At 53.1% G+C, this 27,810-nt stretch overlaps 2 protein-coding genes across 2 annotated transcripts; both read left to right on the top strand.

Moving 5' to 3' along the window:
• The first annotated feature begins 1,070 nt into the window (after positions 1-1,070).
• Positions 1,071-16,063, top strand: LOC139026429 (mucin-22-like). The gene is made up of 8 exons (XM_070441768.1): positions 1,071-1,435; positions 3,354-3,585; positions 4,584-10,596; positions 12,044-12,715; positions 13,824-14,108; positions 14,383-14,576; positions 14,675-14,898; positions 15,670-16,063. The coding sequence occupies exons 1-8, from the start codon at positions 1,071-1,073 to the stop codon at positions 16,061-16,063; spliced, it is 8,379 nt and encodes a 2,792-aa protein (XP_070297869.1).
• A 1,903-nt stretch (positions 16,064-17,966) lies between these two features.
• Positions 17,967-27,400, top strand: LOC139026430 (mucin-2-like). Its single transcript, XM_070441769.1, has 5 exons — positions 17,967-19,750; positions 22,233-22,760; positions 22,896-23,022; positions 23,099-23,414; positions 25,890-27,400. Exons 1-5 carry the CDS (start codon positions 17,967-17,969, stop codon positions 27,398-27,400), a joined length of 4,266 nt encoding a protein of 1,421 aa, XP_070297870.1.
• Positions 27,401-27,810: the final 410 nt, after the last annotated feature.

The following is a 27,810-nucleotide window of genomic DNA, read 5'->3' as shown; positions in this document are numbered from 1 at the left end:
CAACAACTGCAAGAACCACTAAAACAGCCACTGCCCACAAATGCTCCACCACTACTGACATCCCTTCTCACAAAAACTTATGTAGCAGCAAACTACGACATCCTACCCACCAAACTGCAGCTGCTACTTAAGAAAGTAGCCGCCACCACAACATCCCCTGTCACCACACTGCAACCCACACTACAACAGCTGCTTTGCCACCACAATTTTTCAGCCGCAATCTACGAAAAAGGTGCCGGCCACGACACAGCAGTCGCCACTACAACTTCCTCTTAACCACAACTGCAAGCCCACACTACACAGCATCTGCCACCACAAACTGCCAGCCCGCTCCTACGACAGTTCTGCCACTACAACTGCAGCTGCGTACTACAATTCCCCTGTCACCACATCTGTAGGGGACAGCACACTACAGCCACGAACAACAAACAGTCGCTGACAACCACAACTGGCAATCACCACACTACAGCCACTCCACCAAAAACGCTACCACCACTACTACAGCCCCTCTCACAACACTGTAGCCAGCAACTACGACATCCCTAGCCACCATAACTGCGCTGCTACTAAGAAAGTTAGCCCCACCAACAACATCCCCTGTCACCACAAACTGCAACCCACCATACAACAGCCGCTGCCACCAGCAAATTGCAGCCGCATCTACGAAGGTGCGCGGCCACGACAAACAGCAGTCGCTACTTACAAACTTCCCCTGTAACCACAAAGCTGGCAGCCCACACTACAAAAGCCTCTTGCCACCACAACTGCAGCCGCCTCCTACGACAAAGTCTGCCACTACAACTGCAAGCTGCGACTACAACTTCCCCTGGAAACCACATCTGCAGCCCACACTACAACAGCGCTGCCACCACAAACTGTAGCTGACAGCAACAACTACAGCCGCCACAACAACAGTCCCAGCCACCACCAACTGCAATCACCACTACTTTCAGCCCCTCTCACTAAAACACGGTAGCAGGAAACTTCGACATCCCTAGCGTACCACACTGTGAGCCGCACCTAACGACAGCCCCGGTCACCACAACTGCAGCTGCTGCTACAACTTCCCCATGGCCACCACAACTGCAACCCACACGACACAACAGCCCGCTTACCACAACAAATTGCAGCCGTACCTACGACAGTGCTGCCACGACAACAGCAGTCGCCACTACAACTTCCCCTGTAACACAAACTGCAGCCCACACTTACAACAGCACCTGCCACCACAACTGCAGCCGCTCTACGACCAGTGGCTGCCACTACAACTGCAGCTGCTACTACAACGCCCCTGCCACCACAACTGTAGCTCCACCACAACTACAAGCCACGACAACAAAGTCTGCTTGCCACCACAACTGCAAATCAACCACTACTACAGCCACTGCACCACCAAACCTCCCACCACGACGACAGCCCCTCTCCACAACAACCTGTAGCAGCAACTACCGACATCCCTAGCCACCAAAACTGCAGCTGCTACTAAGAAAGTACCACCAACCACAACGATCCCCTGTCACCACAAACTGCAACCCACACTACAACAAAGCCCTGCCACCACAATTTCAGCCGCAGCTACTGACAGATGCGGCCACCGACAACAGCAGTCGCCCACTACAACATTCCCAGAAAAAAAACAAAACTGCAGACCACACTACAAAGCTCTGCCACACAACTGCAGTCCGCTCCTACGACAGTTGGCTGCCAACTACAACTGCAGCTGCTACTACAACTTCCCTGTCACCACATCTGCAGCCCCACACTACAACAGCCGCTGCCACCACAACTGTAGCTGACAGCACAACTACAGCGCCACAACAACAGTTCCCAGCCACCACAACTGCAATCACCACTACTTCAGCCCCTCTCACTACAATGGGTAGCAGGAACTTCGACATCCCTAGCTACAACAACTGTAGCACGCACCTACGACAGCCCCTGTCACCACAACGCAGCTGCTTGCTACAACATTCCCCTAGCCACCACAACGCAACCCCACACTACAACAGCCGCTACCCACAACAATTGCAGCGCGTACCTACGACAGGTGCATGCCACGGAGAAACGGCAGTCGCCACTACAACTTCCCCTCGTAACCACACGGCAGCCCACACACAACAGCACCTGCCAAAACCACACTGCAGCCGCTCCTAACGACAGTGGCTGCCACTACAATGCAGCTGCTTTACTACAACGTCCCCTGCCAACCACATCTTGTAGCTTGACAGCACAACTACAGCCACGACAACAAACAGTCGCTGACACCACAACTGTAATCCACCACTTACTACAGCCACTCCACCACAAACGCCCACCACTACACATCCCTCTCACAACACCTGTAGCAGTCAACTACGACATCACTAGCCACACAACTGCAGCTGCTGGATAAGAAAGTAGCCGCCAACCAAACATCCCTGTCACCACAACTGCAAACCCACACTACAAACAGCGCGGCCACCACAATTTCAGCCGCATCTACGACAGGTGCGGCCACGACAAACAGCAGTCGCTACTACAAACTTCCCCTGTAACCACAACTGCAGCCCACACTACAAAAGATCTGTGCCACCACAAACTGCAGCCGCTTCCTACGACAAAGTCTGCCACTACAACTGCAGCGCTACCTACAAACTTCCCCTGGAACCACAGCTGCAGCCCAACTTTACAAACAGCCGCTGCCACCCAACTGTAGCTGACAGCACAACTACAGCCGCCACAACAACAGTCCCAGCCACCAGAACTGCTTATCACCACTGACTTCAGCCCCTCTCAACTACAACGGTAGCAGACTTCGACATCCCTAGCTACCACAAACTCTAGCCGCACCTACGACAGCCCCTGTCCACCAACAACTGCAGCTGCTGCTAAACTTCCCCTTGCCACCACACTGCAACCCACACTACAACAGCCGCTACCACAACAATGCAGCCGTACCTACGACAGGGGCTGCCACGACAACAAGCAGATCGCCACTACAACTTTCCCCTGTTAACCACAACTGCAGACCACACTACAACAGCACCTGCCACCACAACTGCAGCCGCCTCCTACGACAGTGGCTGCCACTACAACTGCAAGCTGCTACTACAACGTCCCTGCCACCACAACTGTAGCCTGACAGCACAAACTACAGGCCACGACAACAACAGTCGGCTGACACCACAACTGCAATCACCACTACTACACCACTACCACCAACAAACGCTCCCACCACTAAGTACAGCCCCCCTCACAAACAACATGTAGCAGCAATTACGACATCCCTAGCACCAAAACTGCAGCGCTACTAAGAAGTAGCCGCCACCACAAACATCCCCTGTGCACCACAACTGCAACCCACACTACAACAGCCGCTGCCACCACATTTCAGCCGCATCTACGACAGGTGCGGCCACCGACAACAGCAGTCGCTACCTACAACATGCCCTGAACCAACAACTGGCAGACCACACTACAAAAGCTCTGCCACCACAACGCAGCCCTCCTACGACAGTGGCTGCCACTTACAACTGCAGCTGCTACTACAACTTCCCCTGGCACCACATCTGCAGCCCACACTACAACAGCCGCTGCCACCAAACTGTAGCTGGACAGCACCAACTTACAGCCGCAAACAACAACGTCCCACCCCACAAACTGCAATAACCACTAAAACAGCCACGGCCACCAAAATTGCTCCCACCACTACTACAGTCCCCTCTTCACAAACAAACTGTAGCAGCAACTTACGACATCCTAAGCCACCACAACTTGCAGCTGCTACTAAGAAAGTAGCCGCCCACCACAAATCCCTGTCACCACAACTGCAAAACCCACACTACAAAAAGCCGCTTTTGGGCCCCCCAACCTTGTCCCCCAAATGTTTCAAAAAAGGGCCGGGGGGGCGGCAAAATCCTTTGTTCCTTTTTACCAAAACCAGGAGGGGCTGCCACCACAACTGCCAGTCGCCACTACAACTTCCCCGTAACCACACCTTGCAGCCCACACTACAACAGTATCTGCCACCACAACTGCAGCCGCTCCGACGACAGAGTCTGCCACTACAACTGCAAGCTGCTACTAAACTTCCCCTGCACCACAATCTCAGCCCACACTACACAGCCGCTGCCACCACAACTGTAAGCTGACACCACAACTACAGCCGCTACAACAACAGTCCAGCCACTACAACTGCAATCACCACTACTTTCAAGCCCCTCTCACTACATGGTAGCAGGAAAACTTCGACATCCCTAGCACCAAACTGTTAGCCGCAACCTACGACAGCCCCTGTCACCACATGGTGCAGCTGCAGCTACACGTTCCCTGCCAACCACAGCTGCACCCACACTACAACCAGGCCACTGCCACCGACAAAGGCTCCCACCACTACTACATCCCCTCTCACAAACAACTGTAGCAGCAACGACGACATCCCTAGCCACCACAATTGCAGCTGCTACCACGGAAGTAGCCGCCACCACAACATCCCTGGCACCACAACTGCAGCCCACCACTGTACAACAGCATCTGCCACCACAACTGCAGCCGCCTCCTACGACAGCGTGCTGCCCAACAAACTTCCCTTGTAACCACAACAGCAGCTGGCAGCTGCTCCTACAACAGAGGCTGCCACTAAAACTGCAGCTGCTACCACAACATCCCCTGTCACCACATTTGCAGCACACACTACAACAGCCGCTGCCACCACAACTGTAGCTGACAGCACAACAACAGCCGCCACAACAACAGTCCCAGCCACCACAACTGCAATCACCACAACAACAGCCACTGCCACCACAAATAATCCCACCACTACTAAAATCCCTCTCACCACAACTGTAGCCGCAACTACGTCAGCCCTTGACACCACAACTGCAGCTGACAGCACAACTACAGCCGCAACAACAACAGTCCCAGCCACCACAACTGCAATCACCACTACAACAGTGGCTGCCAATTCAACTGCAGCTGCTACTACAACGTCACCTGCCATCACAACTGTAGCTGACAGCAGAACTAAGGCCACCACAACAACAGTCGCTGACACCACAACTGCAATCACCACTACAACAGCCACTACCACCACAAACTCTCCCACCACTACTACAGCCCCTCTCACAACAACTGTAGCAGCAACTACGACATCCCTAGCCACCAAAACTGCAGCTGCTACTAAGAAAGTAGCCGCCACAACAACATCCCCTGTCACCACAACTGCAACCCACACTACAACAGCCGCTGCCACCACAATTTCAGCCGCATCTACGACAGGTGCGGCCACGACAACAGAAGTCGCACCAAAAACATTCTCTGAAACAACAACTGCAGACCACACTACAAAAGCCTCTGCCACCACAACTGCAGCCGCTCCTACGACAGTGGCTGCCACTATAACTGCAGCTGCTACTACAACTTCCCCTGGCACCACATCTGCAGCCCACACTACAACAGCCGCTGCCACCACAACTGTAGCTGACAGCACAACTACAGCCGCCACAACAACAGTCCCAGCCACCACAACTGCAATAACCACTACAACAGCCACTGCCACCACAAATGCTCACACCACTACTACAGCCCCTCTCACAACAACTGTAGCAGCAATTACGACATCAATAGCCACCACAACTGCAGCTGCTACTACGAAAGTAGCCGCCACCAAAACGTCCCCTGTCACCACAACTGCAGCCCACACTACAACAGTCGCTGCCACCACAATTGCAGCCTCATCTACGACAGGTGCTGCCACAACAACTTCCCCTGTAACCACAACTGCAGCCCACACTACAACAGCATCTGCCACCACAACTGCAGATGCTTCTACAACAGAGGCTGCCACTACAACTGCAGCTGCTACTACAACATCCCCTGTCACCACATCTGCAGCACACTCTACAACAGCCGCTGTCACCACAACTGTAGCTGACAGCACACCTATAGCCGCCACAACAACAGTCCCAGCCACCACAACTGCAATCACCACTACAACAGCCACTGCCACCACAAATGCTCCCACCACTACTACAGCCCCTGTCACCACAACTGTAGCAGCAAATACGACATCCCCAGCCACCACAACTGCAGCTGCTACTACGAAAGCAGCCGCCACCACAATGTCCCCTGTCACCACAACTGCAACCCACACTACAACAGCCGCTGCCAGCACAATTGAAGCMGCTCCTACGACAGAGGCTGCCACTACAACTGCAGCTGCTACTACAACATCCCCTGTCACCACATCTGCAGCCCAAACTACAACAGCCGCTGCCAAAACAACTGCAGCTGACAGCACAACTACAGCCGCCACCACAACAGTCCCGGCCTCTACAACTGCAATCACCACTACAACAGCCACTGCCACCACAAATGCTCCCAACACTACTACAATCCCTTTCACCAAAACTGTAGCAGCAACTACGACATCCCTAGCCACCAAAACTGCAGCTGCTACTACGAAAGTAGCCGCCACCACGACGTCCCCTGTCACCACAACTGCAACCCATACTACAACAGCCGCTGCCAACACAGTTGCAGCCGCATCCACAACAGTGCCAGCTACAACAACTGTAGACGCCACTACGACAGCCCCTGTCACCACAACTGCAGCTGTTACTACGACAGCCCCTAGCAACACAACTACAGTCGCTACTACGACAGCCCCTACCACCACAATTACAGTCGCTACTACGACAACTCCTGCCATAACATTTGCAGATGCTACTACTACAGCAGGCGCTGCTACCAACTCTGCTGCTACCACAACTGCAGCTGCAACTCCAACAACAGCTGCCAAAACCACAACTTCAGCTGCCACTACAACTGCAAATCCTACTTCAACTTCCCCTGTCACCAAATCTGCAGCCCACACTACAACAGCCACTGCCACCACAACTGCAGAAGCTACCACAACAGACACCACCACAGCAAATTCCACCGTCACCAAAACTGCAAMCCAGACTACAACCGCCGCTKCCACCACAATTGCAGCCGCAACTACGACAGGTGCTGCCACTACAACTAGAGCTGCTACTACAACTTCCCAGGTAACCACAATTGCAGCACACACTACAACAGCCAATGCAACCACAACTGCAGCTGGTACTAGAACAGCAGTCGCCACTACAAATTCCCCTGTAACCACAACTGCAGCCCACACTACAACAGCCTCTGCCACCACAAATTCTCCGACCACAACTACAGCCCCTCTCACCACAACTGTCGCAGCAACTAAGACATCCCTAGCCACCAAAACTGCAACTGCTACTACAAAAGCAGCCGACACCACCACGTCCCCTGTCACCACAACTGCAACCAACACTACAAAAGCCGCTGCCACCACAATTGCAGCCGCATCTACGACAGGWTCTGCAACTACAACTACAGCTGTTACTACAACTTCCCATGTCACCACAACTGCAGCCCACACTACAACAGCCAATGCCACCACAACTGCAGCTGGTGCTACAACTGCAGCTGCTACTACAACTTCTCCTGTCACCACAACTGCAGCCCAAACTACTACAGCCACTGTCACAACAACAGCAGTGGCACCTATAACAGGTGCTGCCACTATAACTGCAGCTGCTACTACAACTTCCCCTATCACCACAACAGCAGCCCATACCACAACTACAGCTATCACCAAAACAGCCCCAGGTACCACAACTGTAGCAGCCAATACGACATCCCCAGCCACCACAACTGCAGCTGGTACAACAACAGCCCCAAATACAACTTCAACTTCAACTTACACCATCACCACAACTGCAACACACACTACAACAGCAGCTTCCACCACAACAGCAGCTGACAACACAACTGCAGCCGTCACCACAACAGTCCTAGGTACCAAAAGTGTACTAACAACTACGACAACACCTGTCACCACTACTGCAAATGCTACTACCACATACCCTGCCACCACAACTGCAGCTGCGACTACACCAGCAGCCCCCATTACAACTGCTACTATAACTTCCCCTGTCACCACAACTGCAACCCACACTACAACAACAGCTGCCACCACAACTGCAGAAGCTCCTATGACAGGTGCTGCCACAACAACAGTAGCCGCCAGTACAAACTCCCCTGTCACCACAAATGCAGCCCTCACTACAAAAGCCACTGCCACCACAACTGCAGCTGACAACACAACTGCAGTCGCCACCACAACTGCAGCCGCCACCACAACAGTCCTAGGTACCAAAATTGTACCAACAACTACAACAACCCCTGTCACCACTACAGCAAATGCTACTACAACATTCTCAGCCACCACAACTGCAGCTGCTACCACACCAGCAGCCGCTATTACAACTGCTACTATAACTTCCCCTGTCACCACAACTGCAACCCACACTACAACAGCAGCTGCCACCACAACTGCAAGCACCACTACAACAGCCACTGCCACCACTACTCCAACACCTACTACAGCCACTCTCACCACAACTATAGCCTCAACTACGACATCGCTTGAGAACAAATTTGCAGCTCCTACTACGAAAAAAGCAGCCGCCACCACAGCTTCCCCTGTCACCACAACTGCAACTCACACAACAACTGCCGCTGCCACCACAATTGCAGCCGAATCTATGACAGGTGCTGCCAGTACAACTGCAGATGCTACTACAACTTCCCATGTCACCAAAACTGCAACCCACATTACAACAGCCGCTGCCACCACAACTGCAGCCACTCCTACGACAGCTGCAGCCACAACTGCAGCCGCTACCACACCAGCAGCCGCTATTACAACTGCTACTACAACTTCCCCTGTCACCACATCTGCAGCCCACACTACAACAGCCGCTGCCACCACAACTGCAGCCGCTCCAACGAAAGGTGCTAACACTACAACTGCAGATGCTACTACAACTTCCCCTGTCACCACAACTGCAGCCCACAGCACAACTGCAGCTGCCACCACAACTTCCCCTGTCATTACAACTGCAACCCACTTTACAACAGCCGCAGCCACCACAACTGCAGCCTTTAATACGACAGGTGCTTCCACTACATCTGCAGATGCTACTACAACTTCCCCTGTCACCACAACTGCAGCCCACACTACAACAACTGCTGCCACAACATCTACAGCCAAAACCACAACTGCAGCCGCCACCACAACTGCAGCAGCTCCAACTACAGCTGCTGCCACCACAACAGCAGCCACCATGACAAAAGCCCCTGCATCTGCCACTACTATAGCAGTCACTGCTACCACAACTGCTGCCACCACATCTGCAGCTGCCACCACAACAGTCCCAGCCACCACAACTGCAATCACCACTACAAAAGCCACTACTACCTCATTTGCTTCCAACACTACTACAGCCCCTCTCACCACAACTGTAGCCACAACTACATCAGCCACTGCCACGATAACTGCAGCTGATACTATGACAGCAGCCGCCAGAAAAACTTCCCCTGTCACCATAAATGCAACCCACACTACACCAGACGCTGCGACCACAATTGCAGACGCCTCTATGACAGGTGCTGCCAGTACAATTGCAGCTGCCACTACAATTTCCCAAGTCACAACAACTGCAGCCCACACTACAACAGCCACTGCCACCACACTTGTAGCTGCTACCACAAAAGTCACTGCCACCATAACAGCAATAGCCACTACGACAGCCGCAGCCACCACATCTGCAGCCCCCACCACAAAATCCCCAGCCAACACAACTGCAGCCACTCTTGAGACATCTTTTGCCACCACAACTGCAGCTGCAACTTCAAATGCTACTACAACTTCCCCTTTCACCACAATTGCAGCCCACAGTACAACAGCCGCTGCCACAACAATTGTATCTGCCACCACAACTGCAGCCACCACAACTGCTGCAGGTATCACAACTGCTGCAGGAACCACAACAGAAACTGCCACCACAACCACAACCCACACTACAACAGCCGAAGCCACCACAACTGCAGCAGCTCCAACTACAGCTGCTGCCATCACAACAGCAGTCACCACAATGACAGCCACTTCCACCACATCTGTAGCTGCCACTACGACAGCAGTCGCATCCACAAAAACTGATGCCTCCATAATGGCAGCAGCTACCACAACAGCAACAGCCACTACAATATCCCCAGCAACCACAACTGCAGCTTACACTAAAACAGCAGCCGCCACTACAACTTCATCTGTCACCACAACTGCAATTCACACCACAACAGCTGCTGTAACCACAACTGCAGCCGCTCCTACGACAGCTGCTGCCACTACAACTGCAGCAATCACAGCAATTCACACCACAACAGTTCCAGCCAACACAACTGCAATCACCACTACAACAGCCACCACAAATGCTCCCAACACTACTACAGCCCCTCTCACCACAACTGTAGCCGACTCTACGACATCCCCAGCCACCACAACTGCAGCTGGTACTACAACAGCAGTTGCCACTACAAACCTCCTCTGTCACCACAACTGCAGCACACAATACAACAGCTGCTGCCACCACAACTGCAACCGCTCCTACGGCAGCTGCTGCCACTACAACTGCAGCTGCTACTACAACTCTTCCCTGTCACCACAACTGCAGCCACACTACAACGCCGCCGCCACCACCAAATTCCGCCGCCACCACAACTGTAGCCGCAACTACGACATCACTAGCCACTAAAAGTGCAGTTGCCACTACGAAATCATTCAACAACACAACTTCCCCTGTCACCACAACTGCAGCCCTCACTACAACAGCCGCTGCCACCACAACTGCAGGAGTTCCTATGACAGGTGCTGCCACTACAACTGCAGCTGCTACTACCACTTCCCCTATCACCACAACAGCAGCCCATACCACAACTACATCTGCCACCACAACAGACCCAGGTACCACAACTGTAGCAGCCAATACGACATCCCCAGCCACCACAACTGCAGCTTGTACAACAACAGCCGCAAATACAACTGCAACTTCAACTTACACTCTCACCACAAATGTAGCCACAACTACGAGATCACTTGTCACAACAACTGCAGCTGCTACAACAACTGCATCCGCCACTAAAACTTCCACTGCCACCACAACTGCAGCCTCACCTACGAAAGCTGCTGCCACTACAACTGCAGCTGCTACGACAACTTCTCCTGTCACCACAACCGCAACCCACACTACAACAGCCGCTGCCACCACAACTGCAGACGCTCTTACGAAAGCTGCTGCCACTATAAATGCAGCTGCTACAACAATATCCCCAATTACCAAAACTGCAACCCCCATTATAACATCCTCTGCCACCACAACTGCAACCCACACTACAACAGCAGCTGCCACCACAACTGCAGCAGCTCCTACGACAGGTGCTGACAATACAACAATAGCCGCCACTAAAACTTCTCCTGCMACTACAAATGAAACAAATGCAACTACAACAGCCACTGCCACCCCAACTGTAGCCGCAACTATGACATCGCCAGCCACAATAATTGCAGCTGCTACTACAACAGCAGCCGCCACTACAACTTCCCCTGTCACCACAACCAACACTACAACAGCCGCTATCACCACAATTGCAGTTGCTTCTATGAATGCTGCTGCCACTACAACCGCAGCTGCTACTACAACTTCCCCTGTCACCACAACTGCAGGCCACACTACAACAGCCGCTGCCACTACAACTGCAGCAGCTCCTACGACAGGTGCTGCCAATACAACTGCAGCTGCTACGACAACTTCCCCTGTCACCACAACTTCAGCACACACCACAACTGCTGCCGCCAACACAACAGTCCCAGCCACCACAACTGCAATCACCACTACAAAAGCCATTGCCACCACAACTGCAGCTGACACCACAACTGCAGCCGCCACTACAACTTCCCCTGCCACCACAACTGCAGCCGCTCCTACGACAGGTTCTAACATTACAACTGCAGATGCTACTAAAACTTCCCCTGTCAACACAACTGCAACCCACACTACAACAGCCAATGCCACTACAACTGCAGACGCACCTACTAAAGCTGCTGCCAATATGACTGCAGCTGCTATGAAAATTTCCCCTGTCACCACAACCTCAACCCACACTACAACAGCCGCTGCCCACACAACTGCAAACGCTCCTACGAAAGCTGCTGCCACTAAAACTGCAGCTGCTACTACACCTTCCCCTGTCAACACAACTTCAGAACACACCACAACTGCAGCCGTCACCACAACAGTCCCAGCCACCACAGCTGCAATCACCACTACAACAGCCACTGACACCACAACTGCAACTGACACCACAACTGCAGCCGCCACCACAACAGTCCCATCCACCCCAACAGTCCCAGCTACCACAACTGCAGCTCCTACTACGACAGCCTCTGCCACCTCAACTACAGCCGCTCCTACGACAGGTGCTTCCACTACATCTGCCGATGCTACTACAACTTCCCCTGTCACCATAACTGCAGCCCACACCACAACAGCCACTGCAAACACAACTGCAGGAGACACCACAACTGCAGCCGCCACCACAACAGTCACAGCCACCAAAACTAAAATCACCACTACAACAGCCACCACAACTGCTCCCACCACTACTAAAACCCCTCACACCACAACTGTAGCCGCAACTACGACATCCCCAGCCACCACAACTGCAGCTGCTACAACAACAGCAGCCGCCATTAGAACKGCTACTACAACTTCCCCTGTCACCACAACTGCAACCCACACTACAACAGCAGCTGCCACCACAACTGCAGAAGCTCCTACGACAGGTGCCGACACTACAACAGTAGCCGCCACTACAACTTCTTCTGCCACTACAAATGCAACTACAACAGCCACTGCCACCCCAACTGTAGCCGCAACTACGACATCCCCAGCCACAATAATTGCAGCTGCTACTACAACAGCAGCCGCCAATACAACTTCCCCTGTCACCACAACCAACACTACAACAGCCGCTATCACCACAATTGCAGTTGCTTCTATGAAAGCTGCTGCCACTACAACTGCAGCTGCTACTACAACTTCCCCTGTCACCACAACAACAGTCCTAGCCGCCACAACTGAATTTACTACCACAACAGCCACTGCCACCACAACTGCAACCCACACTACAACGGCCGCTGCCTCCACAACTGCAGCCGCTCCTACCACAGCTGCTGCCACTACAAAAGCAGATGGTACTACAACAGCAGCTGCCACCACAACTTCCCATGTCACCACAACTGCAACCCACACTACAACAGCCGCTGCCACTACAACTGCAGCAGCTCCTACGACAGGTGCTGCTACCACAACTGCAGCAGCTCCCACGACAGGTGCCGCTACTACAACAGTAGCCGCCACTAAAACGTACACTTTCACCACAACTGCAGCTGCCACTACAACAGCCCCTGCCACCACAACTACAGTTGCTACTATGACAGAGGCTGCCACTACAACAACTTCCCCTGTCACAAACTCTGCAGCCCACACTACAACAGCCGCTGCAACTATAAGTGCAGCTGACACCACAACTGAAGCCGCATCCACAACAGTACCAGCAACCACAACTGCAATCACCAATACAACAGCCACTGCCACCACAACTGCTACCACTAAAAACTGCAGCGCCTTCTACACACTGTTAGCCGCAACAACGGACATCCCCAGCCACCACAAATGCAGGTTGCTACTACACAGCAGCCACCATTAAAACTACTACAAAACAACTTCCCCTGTCACCACAACTGCAACCCACCACTACAACGGTCGCTGCCTCCACAACTTGCAGCGCTCATACCACAGCTGCTGCCACTACAATGCAATGGCTACTACAACAGCAGTTGACACTACAACTTCCCCTGTCACCACAACTGCAATCCCCATTTACAACAGCCATTTGCCACCACAACTCTCCCACCACTGACAAAAGCCCTATCACCCACAACTGTAGCTGCAACCACGATATCCCCAGCCCACCACAACTGCCATCGCCACTACAACTTTCCCCTTGTCACCACAACTCTGCAAACCCCACACTACAACAGCCACTGCACCACAACTTCCCCTTGTCACCACAACTGCAGCCCTTCACTACAAAAGCCAACTACACCACAACTGCAGCTGACACCACAACTGCAGCCACCCAACACAACGGCACCGCCACCACAAAAGTCCCAGGTACCACAACTGTATCCGCAACTAGACAACCCCTGTCACCACTACTGCAAATGGCTACTACACCAGCAGCCGGCCCAGTACAAATGCTACTACAACATCCCAAGCCCCACAACTGCAACTGTACTACACCAGCAGCTGCCGTACCAATGCTACTATAACTTCCCCTGTCACCACAACTGGCAACCCACCACTGCAAACAGCAGCAACATGCAATCTGCCATTACCGTGGAAATGCCCCTGTCACCCACAACTACACGCGTCTTACTTATGACAGCCCCTGCCACCACAACTCCTGCCAACACAAATGCAGCCGGCTACCACATTCAGGATCTGCCACGCCACATCAACTCATTTACCAGTGTTCGACAACTCCCGCTGCAGCCACCACCACAACAGTACCAGACCATCACAACTGCAATTGCGACTACAACTGTCCCCGCCAATACTACAGCCCCTTTCACCACAACTGTAGCCGCAACTACGTCAGCGCTTGCCAGACCAACTTCAGCTGCTAACACAACAGCAGCTTACGCAACCACAACTGCTTCTGCTACCTGTGACAACAGCAGCTGCCACCACAACTGCCAGCAGCTACAAACAACAGTCCGTGCCACTACAGGAGCAACCCACACTACGACAGCCAGTGCCACTACAACTGCAGCGCCACCACAACAGTCCCAGCCACCACAACTGCAATCAACACACAACAGCCACTGCCACCACAAATGCAGCTGCCACAACACTGCGACTACCACTACGACAGCCCGTGCCACCACAAGTGCCTCCTTTGGTCACAACTGTGGCCTACTTACAACAGCCCCACACAACCACAACTGCTACTACGATAGCCCATGCCACCTTCTAATTGCAGTAGCTACTACGACGGATAGGTCACTACAATTGCAGATGATACCACAAATGCATCTTTTTACAAAGACAGCAGCCATCACCACAACTGCTGACACCAAAAGTGCAGCTGCTAACACAACAGCATCTGCACAACCACCTCAACTGCATTTACCACTTCGACAACTCCTGCTGCCACCACAACTGCAACCCACACTACAAACAGCCGCTGCCAACCACAACCGCAGATGCACCACAAAAATCATAGCCACACAACTGCAGCCTCTACTACGACAGTCCCTGCCACCACAACTGCAGCTGCCACTACAACAGGCAGCCCCTGCCACCTCAACTTCCACAACTTGCATTTGCGACTTCGACAACTCCCGAATGCACCCCAATAGGTATCAGCCACCACAACTGCCCACTCACAAAAGCCCTTGCGCAACAAACAGTAGCCCCACAACTAAAGCCTCTCTCACCACAACTGTAGCTGCAACTACGTCAGCCCCTACCACTACAAATGCAGCCGCTGCCACAACAGCATCTGCCACCACATCTACTGCATTTACCACTTCGACAACTCCCGCGGCCACAACAACTGCAGCCGCCACCACAACAGTGGCAGCCACCACAACTGCAATCGCCAATAGAACAGCCACGGCCACCATAACTGCTCCCACCACTACTACAGCCCCTCTCACCTCAACTGTAGCCGCAACAATGGCATCCCCGGCCACCACAACTGCAGCTGCTACTACAACAGCAGTCGCCACCACAATTTCCCCTGTCACCATATCTGCAACCCACACTACAACAGTCGCTACCACCGCAGCTGGAGCTGCCACCATAACTGGAACTGCCACCACAACTGTAGCCGCCAACACAACAGTCCCAGCATCCACAACTGCAACTACAGCATTAGCTGCCACTACAACTTTCCCTGTCACCAAAACTGCAACCCACACTACAACAGCCGCTGCCACCACAACTGCAGCCACTCCTACAACAGCTGCTGCCACTACAACTGCAGCTGCTACTACAACTTCCCCTGTCACCACAACTGCAGCCCATACTACAACAGCCGCTGCCACCACAGCTGCAGCTGACACCACAACAGTCCGTGACAATACAACAGCAACCCACACTACGACAGCCGGAGCCACAACTGCAGCTGCTACCACAACTGAATATGCCACTTCAACATTAGCCGCTACCATCACAAGAGCTGTCACAACTACTACATCAGCTCCCATAATTGTAGCTGCCATTACGATAGCGCCTGTCACCACAACTGCAGCCTCTACTACAAAAGCTACTGCCACTACAGTCGCTACTATGACAGCTCCTTCCACTAAAATTGTAGATGCTACCACATCTGCATCTGCCAGTACGACAGCAGCAGCTGCCACCAAAACTGCTGCCACCACAACTGCAGCCGCTACCACAATAGCATCTGCCACCACATCAACTGCATTTACCACTAAGACACCTCCCGCCGCCATCACAACTGCAGCCGCCACCACAACAGTAATAGCCACCGAAACTGCAATCACAACTACAACAGCCACTGCCACCACAACTGCTCCTACCACTACTACAGCCCCTCTCACCACAACTGTAGCCGCAACCACGTCAGCCACCGCCAACACAACTTCAGCTGCTACCACAACTGCATCTGCTACTATTAAAACCGCTGCTGTCACCACAACAGTAGCCACCTCTACAAAAGCCCCTGTCACCACAACTGCAGCCCACACTACGACAGCCGCTGCCACCACAACTGCAGCCCACACTACTAAAGCCCCTCTCACCACAACTGTAGCTGCAACTTTGTCAGCCCCTGCCACGACAACTGCAGCTGCTAAAACAACTGCAACTACCACTATGACAGCCCGTGCCACCACAAGCGCATCCGCAATCCCAACTGTAGCCACCAACACAACAGCCCCCACCACCACAACTGCAGATGCTACTACAATAGCCCCTGCCACCACAATTGCAACTCCAACTGTAGCCACAACTAAGTCAGCCCCTGCCACCACAACTGCAGCAAATAGCGCAACAGTCTCTGCCACCAAAACAGCAACCGCCACTACGACATCCCCAGCCACCACAATGGCAGCTGCTACCACAACAGCAGCCGACACCACAACTTCCCCTGTCACCACAACTGCAGCCAACACTACAACAGCCCCTGCCACCACAACTGCAGCTGCTCGTACCTCAGCTGCAACTAATACCACAACAGTCAGGACCACTACAAGAGCAACCGACACTACGACAGCTGGTGACACCATAATTGCAGCCCCCACTAAATTATTCCCATTCACCACAGCTGCAGATGCTACCACAACTGCATCTGCCACTACGACAGTATTCGCTACAACCACAAGTGCTGCCACAACTACTACATCAGCTACCACAATAGTAGCCGCCACTACGATAGCCCCTGTCACCAAAACTATAGCGGCTACTACGACAGCCACTGCCACCACAACTACAGTCGCTACCACTACAACTCCTGTCTCTACAATTGCAGATTCTACCACAACTGCATCTGCCACCACAACTGCTGCCACCACAACTGCAGCCGCTACCACAACAGCATCTGCAACCACATACTCTGCATTTACCACTTCGACAACTCCTGCTGCCACCACAACTGCAGCTGCCACAACAGTCCCAGCCACCACAACTGCAGCCCACACCACGAGAGCCGCTGACACCACAACTGTAGCTGCCAATACAACAGTCCGTGCCACTACAAGAGCAACCCACAAAATTGCAGCCGCTGCCACCACAACTGCAGCCCCTACAACAACATCCCCAGCCACCACAACTGCAGCAACTGTCACAACTGCATCTGCCACTTTGACAGAAGCCGCTACCACAACAAGTGCTGCCACAGCTACTACATCAGCTACCACAACTGTAGCTGCCATTACGACAGCCCCTGCCACCACAAGTACAGTCGAACTCCTACGACAGCTCCTCCCAATAGAATTGCAGATGCTAACCACAACCAAATATGCCACTACGACAGCAGCCGCTGCCACCACAACTGCTGCCACCACAACTTCAGCCGCTACCACAACAGCATCTGGCACCACATCAACTGCATTTACTACTTCGACAAGTCCCGCTGCCCCAACCACAACTGCAGCCAACAACACAACAGTACCAGCCAACACAACTGTTATCACTAATACAACAGCCACTGCCACCAATACTGCTCCCACCACTACTACAGCCCCTCTCAACACAACTGTAGCCACAACTACGTCAGCCCCTGCCACCACAATTTCAGTTGCTACTACAATAGCAGCYGCCACTACAAAAGCCCCAGCATCCACCACTGCAACAACCACTAACACCACAACTGCTTCCACCACCAATACCACCCCTCTCACAACAACTGTAGCCACAACTATGACATCCCCAGCCACCACAAATGCAACTACAACAGTAGCCGCCATTAAAACTTCCCCTGTCACTACAACTACAACCCACACTACAAGAGCCGTTGCCACCACAACTGCAGCCGCTCCTACGACAGCTGCTGCCACTACAACTTTCCCTGTCACCACAACTGCAGCCCACACTACAACAGCCGCTGCAACCACAACTGCAGCTGCCACCACAACTGAAGCAACTCCCACAATACTCCGTGACACTACAACAGCAACCSACACTACGACAGCCGGTGCCACAACAATTGCAGCCCCCACTAAAAAATCCCCAGCCACAACAAATGCAGCTGCTACCACAACTGCATCTGCCACTACAACAATAGCCACTACCACCACAAGTGCTGCCACAACTACTWCATCAGCTCCCACAACTGCAGCCTCTACTTGGAAATCCGCTGACACCACAACAACAGTCGCTACTATGACACCTCCATCCACTAAAATGGCAGATGCCACCACAACTGCATCTGCCACTACGAAAGCAGCAGCTGCCACCATAACTGCTGCCACCACAACTGCTCCCACCACTACTACATCCACTCTCACCACAACTGTAGCCACAACCACGTCAGCCACTGCCACCACAACTTCAGCTGCTACCACAACTGCATCTGCTACTATGACAACAGCTGCTGTCGCCACAACAGTAGCCGCCTCTACAAAAGCCCCTGTCACCACAACTGCAGCCCACACTACGACAGCCACTGCAACCACAACTGCAGCCCACACTACTAAAGCCCCTCTCACCACAGCTGTAGCTATAACTATGTCAGCCCCTGCCACCACAACTGCCACTGCTACAACAACTGCAACTGCCACTACAAAAGCAGCCCCTGCCACCTCAACTGCCACCACCACAATGGCATTTACGACTTCGACAACGCCCCCTGCCACCACCACAACTGCAGCCGCCACACCAACAGTGCCAGCCACCACAACTGCAGCCGCCACACCAACAGTGCCAGCCACCACAACTGCTCCCACCTCTACTACAGCCCTTCTCACCACAACTGTAGCCACAACAACGTCAGCCCCTGCCACACCAACTTCAGCTGCTACCACAACAGCAGCTGACGCAACCACAACTGCATCTGCTACTATGACAACATCCGCTGTCACCACAACAGCAGTCGACACTGCAAAAGCCCCTGTCACCACAACTGCAGCCCAAACTACGACAGCCGCTGCCACCACAACTAATGCCTCCAAAACAGCAAACCGCGCACGACCACATCCAGCCAGCCACAACGGCAAAGTTGCTACGACAACAGTTGCCACACCGCGGGGGCGAGTCACCACAACTTTGTCACAAAAACTGGAAAGGCAAGCACCCATCACAACAGGCCTGCCACCACAACTGCTACCTCAGCTGCATGAAACTATAACTGCCAGCTAATACCACAACATCGGTACCACTACACAGAGCTAACCAGCACTATGACAGCCAGTGCCCTACTACAGACATTCCATTCACCTAAACTGCATCTGCCACTCCAGACAGGTATTCACTACACCCCAAGTGCTGCCACATACTACTATCATCAGCTACCGCCAATTGTTAGCCGCCGACTTACGAACAGCACCATGCAGCCACAATACTCTGCTCACCAACAACCTTGCAGATGCTACCACAACAGCATTCTGCCCACCCATAACCTGGCATTTACGCGCTTCGACAACACCACGCTGCCACCACAACTGCAGTTGCCCACAAACAGTCCCAGAACCGCACCAGACTGAATAAGTCACTACAAATCCCACTACAACCAACAACTGCACCCACCACTACTACACGCCCCTATCAAAACAACTGCCAAGCGCAACGACATCAGCCCCTGCCACCACAGACTGCAGGTGCTCCCACAACAGCAGCTACTACAACCACAACTGCATCTGCTCTACTTGACAAACATGCCGCTGTCAACCACAAAAGCAGCCGCCACTACACAAGCCCCTTACAACCACAAATGCTAGGGCACCGCACAGACGGGACGCGCAGCGGCGGCTGCCGGACCGGTGACAGACTGCCAACTGCCACTTATTTCCAGCAGCCCTGGTCAACTACAACTGGCAGGCCTCTACTACGATAGGTCGCTGGCGCATCACATTAACTGACAAAAAAAGCTGAACCGACTAAAACAGCAGTCCCCTGCGCTCTCAAGAATGCCACCAAGCACAACTGCATTTGGATTGTCTGATCAACCTTCCCAATGCGCACGGACAACGTGCAAACGCCGCACTAAACAGTATCCAGCACCACAACTGCAATGCCATAGACAGCTACTGCACCGACAACTGCTCCCACACATACTAGCAATCACCTCTCACCACAACTTCAAGCTGTCGTACCGACAACTGCATCTGCTACTATGACATTAGCCGCTGCGTCCACAAACTGCAGCTGGCCACTACAAAGGAGGCCCGTACCACTCAAACTGCTAGCCAAACACTGTATTTACGACTTCGACAACTGCGCCAATGCACCACAACCGCAAACGCCACCCCAACAGTATCAGCCACCACAACTGAAATCGTAGCAAACACAAGCCACTGCCACGCACAACTGCTCCACCAATACCACAGCCCTCTCACACACATACTGTAGCCGAACTAAGTCAGCCCCTGCCACACAAATTCAACTGCTCCACAACCGCAGCTACTACAACCAAACTGCTTCTGCTACTATGAGCGACGCCGCTGTCACGCACAAAGCAGCCGCACTTGACAAAAGCCCCTACAACCACAAATGCAGCCCACACCACGACAGCCGCTGCCACCACAACTGCAGCTGCCACTATGCCAGCAGCTCCTGTCAACACACCTGCAGCCTCTACTACGACAGTCGCTGCCATCACAACTGCAGCTACCACTAAAACAACAGCCCCTGCCACCACAGCTGCAATCGCTATAACAGCTACTGCCACCACAACTGCTTCCACCACTACTACATCCCCTCTCACCACAACTTCAGCTGCTACCACAACTGCATCTGCTACTATGACATTAGCCGCTGTCACCACAACATCAGCCGCCACTTCAAAAGCTCCTGTCCCCACAACTGCAGCTGCCACTGCGACTGCAGCCGACCCCACAACAGTCCCAGCCACCACCACTGCATCTGCCCCTAAACCAGCAGCCCCTGCCACCACAAATGCTGCCACCACAACTGCAGCCGATACCACAACAGTCCCAGCCACCACAACTGAAGCTGCTACTACGACAGTCCATGCCACTACAATTTCAGATGCTACAACAACTGCATCTGCCACTATAACAGCAGCCCCTGACAACACAACTGCCATCACCACAACTGCATTTGCAACTTCGACAACACCCAATGCCACAGCAACTGTAGCCGCCACCAAAACAGAACCAGCCAACACAACTGCTGCCTCCACAATCACCACAACTGTAGCTGCCACAAAAACAGCTGCCACAACAACAGCTGCCGCAACCACAACTGCTGCCACCACAAATGCAGCAGCTACCACAACAGTTCATGCGACCAAATCTGCAACTGCCACTACAACATCCCCAGCCACCACAACTTCTGCTGCTAATACAACAGCAGCCGCCACTACAACATCCCATGTCACCACAAATGTAACCTACACTACAACAGCCATTGCCACCACTACTGCAGTCACTCATATGACAGCTGCTGCTACCACAACTGCAGCTGCTTCTACGACAGCCAGGGCCACCACAACTATAGCAGCCACAACAACTTCAGCTGCTACATCAACTGCAAGCACCACTATGACAGCCCCTCCTAACACCACACGTGCAGCTAATGCCACAACAGCAGCTGCCGCAACCACAACAGCAGCTGCCACTACCATAATAGCCACTGCCACCACAACTGCAGCCCAAGCTACAACTGCCGCTGTCACCACAACTGCAGTTGCCACTGCGACAACAACCGCAGCCACCACAACTGCTGCCACCACAACTGCAGGGGCTGCTGTTACAATGGAAAATGCATTTGTGAAAGCTGCATCTATGTCAGCCCCTGCCACCACAAGTACAGCTGGTACAACAACTGCAACCGCTCCTACGACAGCAGCTGCCGCAACTGCAGCTGCCACTACCATAACAGCCACTGCCACCACAACTGCAGCCCACACTACGACTGCCGCTGTCACCACAACTGCAGCTGCCACTACGACAACAGCAGCAGCCATCACCAAAACTGCTGCCACCACAACTGCAGGGGCTGCTGTTATAATGGAAGATGCAGTGGAAGTAGATGCATCTATGTCAGCCCAAGCCACCACAACTGCAGCTGGTATAACAACTGCAACCACCACTATGACAGCCCCTGCCATCACAAGTGCAGCTGCTACCACAACAGCAGCTGCCGCAACTACAACTGCATCTGCTACGACGACAATAGCAGCTGTCACCAAAACAGCAGCCACCACAACAAAAGTCCCTGACAACRCAACTGCTGCCACTATAACTGCAGCCGCTCCTACGACAGCAACTGCCGCAACCACAACTGCAGCTACCACTACCATAATAGCCACTGCCACCACAACTGCAGCACACACTACGACAGCCGCTGTCAACACAACTGCCACTTCGACTGCAGGGTATGCTGATGTAATGGAAGATGCAGTTGTGGTAGCCTGTGCATCTATGATCAGCCCCTTGGGTGCCACCACATAGTTGCAGCTGCCTCTGATACCAGCCAAACCGCATATACTGTTCTACCACAAAAGCCAGTCCACCGACTACACAATGCTGCACTCCAAACAGCAGCACTCTGCTGCCAATGATGACTGCAGCAGCGCTCCTACGAAAGCAGCTGCCGTAACCACAAACATGCAGCTGTCCACTAAGATAATAGCCACTGCCACCCCAAACGAGCCCAATCTACGACAGCCGCTGTCACCACCAACTGCAGGGCTGCTTTATAATGGAAGATGCAGTTGTGGTAGCCTGGCATCTATGTCAGGGCCCTGCCACCACAACTGTAGCTGCGGTACACAACTGGCAACCACCAACCTACGACAGCCCTGCCACCACCCAATTGCATCCCTTATACAAACTGAAGCCGCCACTACTGCGACAACAGGCACGGTGACACCACAACTGCAGTTGCCACTACCGACAGCAGCTGAACCCATCACAACGTGCTGCCACCAAAAGCAGGCTACCGCCTGCCCACAACAGCAGCTGCGCGCAACTACAATCTGCAATCTGCTACGCACGGACAATAAGCCGCTGTCACCCAATAATAGTCATCTGCCCACAACAAAATGTCGTCCCTGTGACAACGCCAACTGCTGCCACTATTAACTGCAGCGGCTCCCACACCAGCAAACGTGCCGCAACCACAAATGCAGCTACCACTACCATTAAATAGCCACTGCATCCACAAATCTGCACGCACACACATGCACGTCAACAAGACGCCACGCCGTCGGTCGAAATGTATGTTTGTCACTGCCGGAAATACACAACGCAGTCCATCTCATCCGACTATCATTATATGCGACGCATACGCAGCAGCGTACGTCTGCATCCTTCACACACATAATTACTCTCAACATACATCCGATCTCTGCGCTCCATTTAATCGCTTAACCGCGTCGATGGCCGGCCTGCTACGATCAGTTACACGCATGCATCTATAGGTCGCTCTCCACCCCTGCACACACGTGGGCCAGCTTCCAGCCGGCTCCACCACAACGCACGCGCGCTGTCCCTACAACTCACATGCGCCAGTCCCGACGCACTACCTAAAGGTCCTCCTAGCCAGCACGCAATCTCCTACATGCTGAGTCTTAGTAGTACACATCATTATACGGCAACCTGTCTCTCTCTACATAATCCTCGGATCGCGCGTACCGACAACACGAATCGGTGGCATCTACTCTACCTGCTCTCCCTAATCACCTGTATACTCCCCCGCGTCTGTCTACTCAAGCCCGATCCTATCAATTAGACCTTACATACCTCGCCTCGCTCATGACTCCTGACCTGATACGCAGTAGCAGTCACATCTTCAGCGTGGATCCGCCACTCTCTGCACTTATCTCTAGGATACCTCCTACGACAGCACGTCGATCTCCTTCGTCAGCGTATGACACTCTGCACGATCCACCGTGTTCTCTCTCTCATCTCTCACTATCGAACAAAATCCACCAACGTCCTGCACTCATCGCTCATACCTCAGCTATCACACCGCTTGCTACTCTCATATACGTGTCCGGATTGCACTCATCGATCAGTATTCCGCACTTGAGCTCACTAGTATCAATCGCTCGTCATATAATGGAAGATGCAGTTGTGGTAGCTGCATCTATGTCAGGCCCTGCCACCACAACTGTAGCTGGTACATCAACTGCAACCACCACTACGACAGCCTTTGCCACCACAAGTGCATCCCTTATCACAACTGAAGCCGCAACTACTGCGACAAAGGACGGTGACACCACAACTGCAGTTGCCACTACGACAGCAGCTGAACCCACCACAACTGCTGCCACCAAAAGTGCTGCCGCTGCCACAACTGCATCTGCCACAACCTCAACTGCATTTACCACTTCGACAACTCCCGCTGCCACCACAACTKCAGCAGCCACCACAACAGTCCCAGCCACAACAACTGCAATCACCACCACGATAGCACCTGCCACCACAATTGCAGTCGCTACTATGACAGCTCACACCACTACAATTACAGATGCTAACAAAACTGCATCTGCCACTATGACAGCAGCCAGTGTCACCAAAACAGCAGCTGCAACTACAACAGCAGTCGCTGTCACCACAACTGCAGCAGCAACTATGACAGTCCATGCCACTATAATTAAAGACGCTACCACAACTGCATCCACCACTATGACAGCCCCTAACACCACAAGTGCATCCGCTATCACAACTGTAGCTGCCACTACTATGACAACAGCCTCTGTCACCACAACAGCAGCCGCCACTACAAAAGCCCATGTCACCACAACTGCAGCACACACTACGACAGCCGCCAACACCACAACTGCAGTAGCCACTATGACAGCAGCCGCTGTCACCACAACTGCAGCAGCTACCACAACAGTCCATGCCACCACAACAGCAACAGCCACTACAACATCCCCAGCCACCACAACTGCAGCTGCTACTAAAACAGCAGCTGCCACTACAACTTCCCCTGTCACCACAATTGCTGCCACAACTGCATCTGCCACTAAGACAGCTGCCGCTGCCACTACAACTGCTGCTACCACAAGTGTAGCAGCTGCCACAACAGTCCCAGCCAACACAATTGCATCTGCCACTACAACAGTCGCCCCTGCCACCACAGATGCTTCCACCACAACTGCAGCCGATACCACAAAAGTCCCAGCCACCATAACTGCATATGCCACTACAACAGCACACCCTGCCACCTCAACTTCCAAAGCCACAACTGCATTTGTGACTTCGACAACTCCCATTGCCACCATAACTGCAGCCGCCACCCCAACAGTACCAGCCACCACAACCGCAACTAAAACACCAGCTGCCACCACAACTGGCGTTGCCACTACGACAGCAGCCGATACAACGACAACTGCATCTGCTGCTAAGGCAACAGCCCCTGTCAACACAACTGCAGCCCACACTACGACAGCTGCTGCCAACACAACTGCAGCTGCAACTACGACAGCAGCCGCTGCCACCACAACTGCAGCTGCAACTACGACAACAGCCGCTGCCAACACAACTGCTGCCACCACAACTGGTGCAGCAACTATGACAGTCCATGACACTACAAATACAGACGTTACCACAACTGCATCCACCACTAAGACAGCCACTAACACCACAACTGCAGCAGCTACCACAACAGTCCATGCCACCACAACAGAAACCGCCACTATGACATCCCGAGCCACCACAACTGCAGCTGCTACTACAACAGCAGACACCACTACAACTTACCCTGTCACCACAATTGCAGTCACTGCTACGACAGCTCATGTCACTACATTTGCAGATGCAACCACAACTGCAGCTGCCACCACAACTGCAGCAACTACAACTTCATATGCTACGACGACAACAGCCGCTGTCACTACAACAGCAGTCGCCACTACGACAGCCGCTGCCACCACATCTGCAGTTGCCGCTACGACAGTAGCCATTGCCATCACAACTGCTGCCACCAAAAATGCAGCTGCAGCCACAACAGCATCTGACACCACCTCAACTGCATTTACCACTTCAACAATTCCCGCTGCCACCACAAGTGCATCCGCCACCACAACAGTCCCCACCAACAAAACTGCACTTGCTACTACAATAGCCCCTGCCATCACAATTGCAGTCGCTACTATGACAGTTCCTGCCACTACAATTACAGATGCTACCACAACTGCAGCTGCTACTACAACAGCAGCCACTACTACAACTTCCCCTGTCACCACAACTGCAACCAACACTACAACAGCTGCTGCCAACAAAACTGCAGCGCCTACCACAAATTCCCCTTTCACCACAATTGCAGTCACTAACACGACAGCTCATGCCACTTCAACTGCATCTGCCACTACAACAGCAGCTGCATCCACCACAACTGCTGCCACCACAAGTGAAGCCGCTGCCACCACAACTGAAGCCGATACCACAACAGTCCCAGCCACAACAACTGCAGCAGCAACTATGACAGTCCATGCCACTACAATTACAGAAGCTACCAAAACTGCATCCACCACTAAGACAGCCCCTAACACCACAAGTGCGTCTGCTATCACAACTGTAGCCACCACTTCTACGACAACAGCAGCTAACACCACAACAGCAGCCACCACTACAAAAGCCCCTGTCACCAYAACTGCAGCCCACACTAGGACAGCCGGTGCCTCCACAACTTCAGCTGCCATTACAACAGCAGCCGCTGCCACCACAACTGCAGCAGCCACTACGACATCCCCAGCCACCACAACTGCTGCCACTACGACAGCCGTGCCACCACACCTGTAGCCCCCAATACAACATCCCAGCCACCACAACTGCAGCTGCTACTTAGAATCCCCAGCCACACAACTGCTGCGACCAGACCCTCTCGCCAATACTCTTTTTAAGTGAAACTGACAATTTGTGGCTGACTTAAATTTACACGACAGTTTCTCGTTGGGTCGCCAACTCGTAACTTGAAGGTTGACTTAGCGGGCTGTCAAGCAACACCAATACAACATCCCCAGCATTCACAGGGACTGGCAGCTGCTACTAAAAGCAATATTAGGGACCTATGGATGCACATAACGACAGTCCTGCCACCAAAAAACTGCACGCGATCACCCGCTAGCAATACGAAGTCTCTAAATAATGTGCTAACACAACAACTTTTTCCGGTTATGTCAGAGATCTGTCGCGAGAGAAGAAAATATACA

Source organism: Salvelinus sp. IW2-2015, unplaced genomic scaffold, assembly GCF_002910315.2.
Source record: "Salvelinus sp. IW2-2015 unplaced genomic scaffold, ASM291031v2 Un_scaffold4754, whole genome shotgun sequence".
NCBI classification, from domain to species: domain Eukaryota; kingdom Metazoa; phylum Chordata; class Actinopteri; order Salmoniformes; family Salmonidae; genus Salvelinus; species Salvelinus sp. IW2-2015.
The sequence above is the reverse complement of the archived record's forward strand: the minus strand, read 5'-3'. Positions and strand labels throughout refer to the sequence as shown.